The sequence below is a fragment of the Salvelinus sp. IW2-2015 genome, linkage group LG14 (genome assembly GCF_002910315.2).
Source record: "Salvelinus sp. IW2-2015 linkage group LG14, ASM291031v2, whole genome shotgun sequence".
NCBI classification, from domain to species: Eukaryota; Metazoa; Chordata; class Actinopteri; order Salmoniformes; family Salmonidae; genus Salvelinus; species Salvelinus sp. IW2-2015.
The window spans coordinates 45,821,875-45,832,578 of record NC_036854.1 but is presented as its reverse complement, the minus strand read 5'-3'; the positions used below and the strand labels follow the sequence as shown (position 1 = coordinate 45,832,578).

Below are 10,704 nucleotides of genomic sequence, written 5' to 3'. Positions count from 1 at the left end.
CTTATTTAATCACGGATATTAATTAAGTCTATACACTCTAACCAACAAGCTCACACAGCCACACACGATCCTCCCGTTTGTTGTGTTGAGAAGAGATGACCAGATCAGAACCACACAACAACACGAGACACGAACAACACACATCGTTCAAACACAGACATACAAACAACTGAGACAACACAAACATGGCACAACAACAAAACACACAAAAGAAACACACACACACATGGACATTAACACAAGCCGTACAAAACCAACTACCACACAACACACACACCAACGGAAACAGACAAACCCACACTAACGACACAGACACACATGTGGAGAAAGAACCAAATGGTAATAACAAATATTAGGGGATATAATATGAGTGATAAAAAAATCAAGCGTGAATGATCAGGGAAGTCGTAGGGAGCGGATAGGTGCGCGTAGTGCATTGATCAGAGAATAATTGGGACTTGCTAGCGCAGTAGTGATCTTCTAAGCAGGTACTGTGTATTAATTGCTTCATGGCATTTTCGATAGGGAGCCTACCATAGAAGTGATAGTTAAATTCCCCATCAGGGCCTACTTGATAGCGTAATTGGGGATCATACATAATTATGAGTCTTTGCGGAATTAATCGCCTAATAAAATCTTGTCCTCGCTTTTGAAAAGACCACATTAGTGGGCAGGCTGGTGGAAATGCGCCATGAGTGCCAGTGCCATCATGACAAGCAAAAAATGTGTAGACCTCCACAAGTCTGGTTAATCCTTGGGAGACATTTCCAAATGCCTGGAAGGTACCACGTTCATCTGTACAAACAATAGTACGCAAGTATAAACACCATGTGACCACMCAGCCGCAATACCGCTCAGGAAGGAGACGCGTACTGTCTCCTAGAGATGAACATACTTTGGTGTGAAAGTGCAAATCAATCTCAGAACAARAGCAAAGGACCTTTTGAAGGTGCTGGAGGAAACCGGTACAAAAGTATCTATATCCACAGTTAAACGAGTCCTATAGCAACATAACCTGAAAGGCCGCTCAGCAAGTAAGAAGCCACTGCTCCAAAACCGCCATAAAAAAGCCAGACTAAAGCCAGACTGCACATGGAAAAATGTACTCTGGACTGATGAAACAAAAATAGAACTGTTTGGCCATAATGACCATCGTTTTGTTTGGAGGAAAAAGGGGGYGGCTTGCAAGCCAAAGAACACCATCCCAACCGTGAAGCACGGGGGTGGGAGCATCATGTTGTGGGGGTGCTTTACTGCAGAACGGACTGGTGCACTTTACAAAATTGATGGCATCGAGAGGTAGGAAAATGATGTGGATATATTGAAGCAACATCTCAAGACATCAGTCAGGAAGTTAAAGCTTGGTCGCAAATGGGTCTTACAAGTGGACAATGACCCCAAGCATACTTCCAAAGTTGTGGCAAAATGGCTTAAGGACAACGAAGTCAAGGTATTGGAGTGGCCATCACAAAGCTCTGACCTCAATCCCATAGAAAATTTGTGGGCAGAACTGAAAAAGTGTGCGCGAGTAAGGAGGCCTACAAACCTGACTCAGTTACACTAGCTATGTCAGGAGGAATTGGCCAAAATTCACCCAATTTATTGTGGGAAGCTTGTGAAAGGCTACCCGAAACATTTGACCCAAGTTAAACAATTTAAAGGCAATGCTACCAAATACTTATTGAATGGATGCAAACGTCTGACCCACTGGGAATGTAATGAAAGAATTAAAAGCTGAAATAAATCATTTCTGACATTTCACATTATTAAAATAAATTGATGATGCTAACTGACCTAAGACAGGTCATTTTTACAAGGATTAAATGTCAGCAGTTTTTAAAAACTGAGTTTAAATGCATTTGGCTAAGGTGTATGTAAACTTCCGACTTCAACTGTATATGTAGCTAAGTAGCTAGCAAGCTAGCTAACTTCCTTTAATTTAATTATAGCTGGCTGTATTTTCATTTACTTTATCACTACCTTTTGTTTCTAGAAATGATACACGTGTTGTCATTTCACAACTGTTTAATCAAACTAGCTAGCCAGCTGATAGCTAGCTAGCAAAAAAACTATGAACTAAACCGCAAGTTCACGTCATCCAGCTAGCTAGCCAGCTAAATATTTGTATGTAGGAATGAGTCAGTAACTTATTTTTGCATGAACTAAAACTACTGTCACATGTTTTTTTCCTGGAACTAGCAGTTCCAGAGCTAATTTGAGATAAAATGGCAGACTGTTTGAGACGCCAGTTGAAACTAGAATTCCTTTACTAAGAGAATCAATTAACGCATTTGGAGAAATTTCTAATTTCGTCTTGCAGAGCATATAATTCATTATTTTTTATCTATGGAGAAAAACAGTAGCAATTAAAATACTGGCAACGCTAAACAGCTTTGAAGCCAATTTTCTCTTAATATTGGACACAGGCAGGCGATATTACCTTTGGGRGGATATTGAAACAAATTATGTCTACCTGAATTTAATATCATTGTTGTGTTATCTCTCTGATTCATCCTTGTTTTTCTTCTTCACAGGGATCAATAGGCTATCAAAGGGAAAAGGACTACAATGCATGATTTGGCGGCGTCGCATTCCAGCGTGCATCCTACCAGAAGCTCATTACCATAACACATTAGTCATACAGAACTCCTGCCCCACGTGATTGGATACCATGATAACCAATCACTTCCAGATTCTATTTATGGTCTCCATTCTGCGGCCAATCACGGCCCTGCCCGTGGCACCTGGAAATACTGTGAATCTGTTGGGAACATCACCGGAGAAGGATGATGGAAAGATACTCCAGCGCTCCAAACGAGGATGGATGTGGAATCAGTTCTTTCTTCTGGAGGAGTACACAGGGAATGACAACCAGTATGTTGGCAAGGTAAGGGTTTTACGTGCCGTTCTTATGGGACCTTCTTTGTAGGCTGCCTAGAGATCATCGATTATGTCATAGTACACTCAGTCAAAAGGACTGTTCCTGTTGTATTGACATACCTTTCAGTAGTTCGGACATAGAAATTAGAGAGGAGTGCACCACCTGAGAACTCCCTAATGTAAAGATCGGCTTAGCTTAGCCATAGGTTAAGGGGATGGGCTCCATCTCCCAGCAACGTGCAACTAATTCCAGTCTCTCATTCACACAACAATTCAAAAAACAACAGTGGGAATAGAGAAATCTAAATGAAGAATCAGTCACTCAAATTAGCGATTTAACATGACAGATAGAGGAGGAATAGATGTTCCCATATGTGAGGGTTAACAAAAGACAGCATAATCAAATCACATCATGAGGCTAGACAAAATCACTGACCCACTACCTCACATCGCCAACGGCCTGAGCCTCCTCTGTCATGTTGACACAGCTCTTTAACTGATAAGACAGCACAAAAACATAAATATTTATCAGAGCTATAACCCCATACTTTAGATCAGAGGAGCGACATGTCAAGCCACCCATTTTAGTGCTAACAAAGAGAGCTAGTCACAGTGTTAGAGATGACGCTACATTTATCATCCTGAGGGAGGGGAACGAGGTGACTGTCGAAAGCCTATTTTCTCAGAGGAAGCTGGCTTTCATCACATGCCTCATCCTCAAGAGTAAACAAGTGTCAAGGTACAGGGTGGAGTAGAAGGATATGACTACCAGCTTGGTAGATAGCATCGTCCTGACGCATTGGAGAGAGACAGGGGAACAACAAAAAGAAAAAGATGGAGGGAAAGGGGGTGTTGGAGAGAGAAATTATGAATCAATCAAGCCAGGCCAATGATATTTCACTTCACTGTGTTATACGTGATGAGGCAACAAAACAGGCCCGGCTTTCCATTGAGGCTATCCACTGATGTTGTCAGTGACTGCTGCATTCTGGCTTTCTTCCTGACTCTTTGATGGTCTCTGGCTGGCACACTGGCAAGTTTCCTGGCATGACAGCAATCACATGCGCTGGCCATCGACTCACCCGGTGTCCAATATCATTCACAATCAAACTGCCAGAATGACACGAGGCCGCAATATATAAAAGGGGGAGAAAAAAAACACCCACACGCTGGCTTTACTGAAGAAGCTAGTGTTGATTGCTATCGCTAATTCCATCAGCTTCACTCTGGAATTGTTGTCTGTGAGAAGGAGCGGTGAAAAGCCTAGGCATAAGGACAGGCACTTAAAGGCCCAGCACCAAGCTGGGCTTATTTATTTCACATCCAATCAAGTTTCACAAAACTGCAAATGTTTTGCTGTGTCACAAAGTCTAGCTTTTTCAGAACTCCCTTACAGATTCAATACCTATAATACATCTCTGCACATAGCAAAAGAGTGCCATCTGCACTGCAATTTTAGTTATCAGTTAATCTGACTGTCATTGATTTAATTTACCTATTTCAGCAATTTGAGGGTTTTCTGTATAATGTTGGTGGGGCATACTATTATATTTTCGATGTTAATCCTGAATCACTATGATATTATAATAGTTTTTCTTGAGTGTATTTTTAACAAAGTCCAAAGTGTAGGAATACAGGTGAAATCAGTTATTGACACAGACATGGTGGCATAGCAGGAAGATCGGAAGGCAGTGAACAAAGAGGTTGTCAGTTCAAATCCTAGGTGAGGACACATTGAATAATAATTACTGTATAAATAAATAAGCAAAATTAAATCATGTATGTAAAGTGTGTCTAATATGTAAATTGAAAACACTGTGGTGGCGTGAGGTTCTGGGCACATCCCAGCAACTAATGGTTACTAAACCATTGTATCAGTGTTCATTTTGTCAACAATAACTATGACAAAAAAAATATTGTCAACAACCTATTTTTCCTGACTAAAACTATGACGATAAAATGTATTTTGTCCAACAATAAGTATGCATGCATGCAGCATATTTGATGCAATCCTCTCATTTGCAGAATTGATATCTTTCAGTTTTGTGATCTGATTCTGCCCGGCTCCCACACTGCTCTCAGGCTGTCACGTGAGTCATTCGTCAGTCTTTTGAACTGACGCGAAGCCAAGACACTTCACATGGAACTAACCTCAACCTGAAACAATAATGTTTACTCTCTCTTTCTTTCAAGTAGGCTATTTTTGCTTTGAGCACACTGGAAACTCTATTTTCCCATGTGTTCTGTTATTCATTCATCTGTGTTGCCACTCTGGCACCACGGTCTGCAAATGCTAGTTGTGGTTGCTTTTTTCCTATTGGAAAACCAAATTCTGTATGTTGAATATTAGGAGTACATTAATACTTTGGGATTTTTGGAAACCTTAAATTCAAATCTCCCCTTTTCAAGGACACCCCTATAATTTACCCCTCTTTGATGGTTATGATGGAGAAAATCAGAGCGGTAAATTGTTTAACCTGCAGCCAAGGCTTTATTATAGCCTAAATGGTTAATTATGGTTGGCATTGGTTACAATCTGCCATAATATCAATGTTGCAAGCTAAGGTATACAAGGGAATCTGCTTTAAGTTCTACCTGTCTTCCAGTAGCCTACTTGGTGTGTGAACTGCTGACTGCTAGTAACTTGCACGACGATTGTTGACACATCAACCAGGATTAAGGGACGGGGCAATTTGTGACTTGTTGTTTTCATAATCAGTGGCTTTATTGGAGGGGAGTGGTTTCTCCTCTCCTAGGAAATCAGCAATTAGTACCGGGAGGTGTGCTCTTCACCTTTTCAAGGCAATTAGCAATTAGTATTTCTACTTCAGTCTCCTCTGTTTTCTCAGCGGTGGTCGTGTCGCAAAACTAAGACCGTCAACGAAACAATGATGGTTCTGCAGAGTTATTTGAGGAAGGAAAGAGAGAAAGCTCCACACGACTCTCTCACTTGAGTATCTTACCTAGGGATTTTCAGAATCTCATTTTGCTTTTTTTAGCTTTTGCAACTGTCTGTGTTTTCTATCTCAGTTTGCTCCTCTACGTGTAGACTTTTCAGATGCCCCCCCCCCCCCTTGGCTGCCAACCCTTCTAATTTAGTGTACCTTGCACGCACAATCCATGTGGAATTCCTGGTCTCTGGCAGCGTTTCGAACTGCCGATCTGCGGTCAAGAACGCTACATTAATCTCAGCCTATGCTGCATTTCAGTCCCTTGACTTTTGGGCCCTGACGGAGACATGGATCACCCCAGAGAACACTGCTACTCSAGCTGCTCTCTCTTCATCTGACTGTTTTCTCTCATTATCAGAGAGCATCTGGTCATTGCGAAGGTGGCACAGGGCTACTAATTTCTCCTAAGTGGAGATATTACATTTTTTCCCTCTCTCACCTGTCCATCTCCTCATTTGATTTCCATGCTGTCACTGTCACTTGTCTACTCAAACTTAACATTGTTCTTATCTATCACCCACCAGGTGTCTGTACCACATACTCTCACGACTGGTGTCCCACAGGGCTCGATTCTAGGCCCTCTTCTCTCTCTACACCAAGTCACTCGGCTCTGTCATATCCTCCAATGGTCTCTCCTATCATAGAATGCGGATGACACTAAGCCACTTTTCTCCTTCCCCCTTCTGACACCTAGGTGATACACATCTCTGCGTGCCTGGCAGATATCTCAGCTTGTATGTCGGCCCACCACCTCAAGCTCAACCTCGACAAGACAGAGTTGCGGTTCCTCCCGGTAAAGCCTTCCTACTCAAAGACCTATCCATTACGGTTGCAACTCCACGGTGTCTCCCTCCCAGAGTGCAAAGAACCTTGGCGTGACCCTGGAAAACACCCTGTTGTTCTCTGAAAACATCAAAGCAGTGACTCACTCCTGCAAGTTGATGTTCTACAACATCCGTAGATTTCGAACCTACCTCACACAGAAAGTGGAGCAGGTCCTAATCCAGGCACTAATCCCATGTGGACTACTGCAACTCGCTGTTGGTTGGGCTCCCCACGTGTGCCATCAAATCTCTGCAATTTATCCAGAATGCTGCAGCCTGCCTGGTGTTCAACCTTCCCAAGTTCTCTCATGTCGCCCTGCTCCTTCCGCACACTCCACTGGCTTCCAGTCGAAGCTCACATCCACTACAAGACTATGGTACTTGCTTATGGAGCAGCAAGAGGAACAGCCCCCCCCACCTTCAAGCTATGCTCAAACCCTACACCCCAACCCGAGCACTCCGTTCTGCCACCTCTGGTCTCTTAGCACTATGGGAGGGCATCTCCCACTCAGCCCAGTCCAAGCGCTTCTCCGTCCTGGCACCCCAATCGTGGAACCAGCTTCCCATAGCACCCACCCCCTAAAAAAGCATTTTGTGAATGAACACTCGCACTTGACTTTTCTTCACCTCTTACTAGCTCTGACTTTGCAGATAGCTACTTTATTGAGGACTTACTATGACTGTGATGTGGTTGTCCTATTTTAAGATGAATGTAAGTCGCWCTGGATAAGAGCGTCTGCTAAATTACTGAAATGTAAAAGGTTAAAAGGCCTACTTGGACAAGGCTATCTGAATATGCACATGATGGAAGTTAGAGGTAGCATATTATTTAATAGAAACAAAATGCACGGACTGTCATGTGACTATAATGGCTGTGACTCAAACTAGACGAAGGCTGAAATGACGAAATGTGACTAAAACTAAAAGGTATTTTAAGCCTAAACCTAAATCTAAAATAGCCGCCAAAATTAACACTGCATAATATATGACATGCTTTTAGGGCTCATTATACATACTGTATGTCATAAAGGATTATACTGATGACTACAGGGTGGAACTGTACATGGTGCTGAAATGGCTTCTCTTCAAGTTGAACTGTATACCGTGCACAGAATGACCCATATTCACGAAGTGTCTCAAAGTAGGACTGCTGATATAGGATCAGTTTTTCCTTTGAGGTGATAATCAATGAATATAATTACATGGACGGGGGACCTGATACTAAATCAGCATTATGAAAATGGACCATGTGTGTTTTTGTCAAACTCCACTAGACGTGCCTCTTGGCGTTGCTGATTCACGATCACCTGATCTTCAGCGAGCCATTTTAGACAGCCATTAGCATGAGGGAGGGTATTTATTAACAAGCCAAGTCCTCGTGGAGGGAGGCATACTTCAGTATGGCTCTGAAGTGTGAGCAATGCAATGCAATCAGAAGGCTTGTGTCTGGAGTTTCTTTCTGTAGGGGTGCAGTGACTCACAAAAAAATCTGTTCCATCCCAGCTATTGATGTGGACAAAACCCCTTTAACCTCTTGGTAGTCTGTGGTGCTTTGTAAACAAACGCTGCCGCTCTCCAGTTCCCCTGAGCACTCTACTGATCATAGGAAAAATTGAAGAAACTGAAAAAACACTACTGAATGTGTATAATCCTGGAGAACAAGGACAACTAACAATAAAGAGAGAGAGAATATAATTATTCTGTATCCGTTTGGGGCTCTATTTTCCTATCTCCCCTCTGCAGCACTAAACAATGCTCACTAGAGACCTGACAAGAATTGCCAATGACTTTGCTGCTTTACTGACTATTCCTCTGTGTTTGTGCAAGGGGAATTAAAGCTAGAATCCTTCATTGAAACAATAAGAAAGCCTTCCCCCAGCCCTTGTTTTGCAAAAAAAGCTAAGGGATGGTGCTAGAGAAATTTCATAGGGCTATGGCTGCAAGGACTGACCATCCATTATATCAAATGTATAGTGATAACCATGTTTTGAGGCTATACAGTGTTTGCTTACACTTACGTTGTTCACAAACATTGGTGTAAAACTAGCTTATATTTTGGGTTCTGATTGGGTACGACAGTTGAACTAAGCAAATGAGGCATCTAAGTTATATTCGTCAATAATAAATTAGTATATACTGTATCATTAATTTATAAATCCAAAAATGGATGTATCAACTAAGGCTTCTAGCTTTTAGTCATCAAAAATGTTCCTCTGTCAAAGGCTCATTTTTTGCAACAAGAACTTTGGAAAAGAGAACCACCGAGCCTTTTTTTATTATTATGATTTTCTTGGGGGGGATAGATCAGCTTTAATAATACTGATATATTGTAGCTTCCAGCAATGTCATTGTCTGCATCATATCCAATCCCTAATATATTTTGGTGTAGTCCATGATGACAAAGCAAGAACAGGTTTTTAGAAATGTTTGCAAATGTATTAAAAATAAAAAACATAAAAATTCTGACTCATTGCTATGAGATTCTAAATTGAGCTCAGGTGCATCCTGTTTCCATTGATCATCCTTGAGATGTTTCTACAACTTGATTGGAGCCCACGTGTGTTAAATTCTATTGATTGGACATGATTTGGAAAGGCACACACCTGTTTATATAAGGTCCCACAGTTGACAGTGCATGTCAGAGCACAAACCATGCCCTGACGTCGAAGGAATTGTCTGTAGAGCTCCAAGACAGGATTGTGTTGAGGCACAGATCTGGGGAAGGGTACCAAAAAATGTCTGCAGCATTGAAGGTCCCCAAGAACACGGTGGCCTCCATTATTCTTAAACAGAATACGTTTGGAACCACCAAGACTCTTCCTAGAACTGAGCAATCAGGGGAGAAGGGCCTTGGTGAGGGAGGTGAACAAGAACCCAATGGTCACTCTGACAGCGCTCCAGAGTTCCTCTGTGGAGATGGGAGAACCTTCCAGAAGGACAACCATCTCTGCAGCACTCTACCAATCAAGCCTTTATGGTAGAGTGGCCAGACGGAAGCCACTCCTCAGTAAAAGGCACATGACAGCCTGCTTGGAGTTTTCCAAAAGGCACCTAAAGGTCTCAGACCATGAGAAACATGATTCTCTGGTCTGATGGAAACCAAGATCAAATCTTTGGCCTGAATGCCAAGCATCATGTCTGGAGGAAACCTGGCACCATCCCTAGGGTGAAGCGTGGTGGCAGCATCATGCTGTGAGGATGATTTTCAGCGGCAGGGAGACTAGTTGGGGAAAAATGCAAATTACAGAGATCCTTGATGAAAACCTGCTCCAGAGCACTCAGGACCTCAGACTGGGGTGAAGGTTACCTTCCAACAGGACAACAACTCTACGCACACAGCCAAGACAATGCAGTAGTTGCTTTGGGACAAGTCTCTGAATGTCCTTGAGTGGCCCAGCCAGAGCTTGGAGATGAACCCGATCGAACATTTCTGGAGAGACCTGAAAATAGCTGTGCAGCATTGCTCCCCATCCAACATGACAGAGTTTGAGAGGATCTACAGAGAATAATGGAAGAATACTTGCCAAGCTTCAAGTGTCATACCCAAGAAGATTAAAGGCTGTAATCGCTGCCAAAGGTGCTTCAACAAAGTACTGAGTAAAGTGTCTGCATACTTATGTAAAAGTGACGTACACTGCCGTTCAAAAATGTCCTTGTTTTCAAAAGAAAAGCGGYAAAAATGTGTCCATTATAACTAATTGATCAGAAAGTTTTTTTTCTCACAAATCCTGACATTTAATCCTAGTAAAAATTCCCTGTCTTAGGTCAGTTAGGATCACCATTTTATTTTAAGAATGTGAAATGTCAATGATAGAGAGAATMATTTATTTCAGCTTTTATTTCATTCATCACATTCCCAGTGGGTCAGATTACATACTAATTGAGTGTATTTGGTAGAATTGCCTTTAAATTGTTAAACTTGTGTCAAATGTTTTGGGTAGCCTTCCACAAGCTTCCCACAATAAGTTGGGTGAATTTTGTCCCATTCCTCCTGACAGAGCTAGTGTAACTGAGTCATGTTTGTAGGCCTCCTTGCTCGCACACGCTTT

General features: G+C 42.2%; 1 protein-coding gene across 1 annotated transcript in view; it reads left to right on the top strand.

Annotated features, from left to right (window-relative positions):
• The window catches only part of LOC111973470 (cadherin-10-like), a 58,542-nt gene that overhangs the window by 4,788 nt on the left and 43,050 nt on the right, over positions 1-10,704 (top strand). The window contains exon 2 of the mRNA XM_024000841.3: positions 2,535-2,887. Within this exon, the coding sequence (XP_023856609.1) occupies positions 2,672-2,887 (216 nt within the window). The 5' untranslated portion in view covers positions 2,535-2,671. The remainder of the gene's footprint in view (positions 1-2,534; positions 2,888-10,704) is intronic.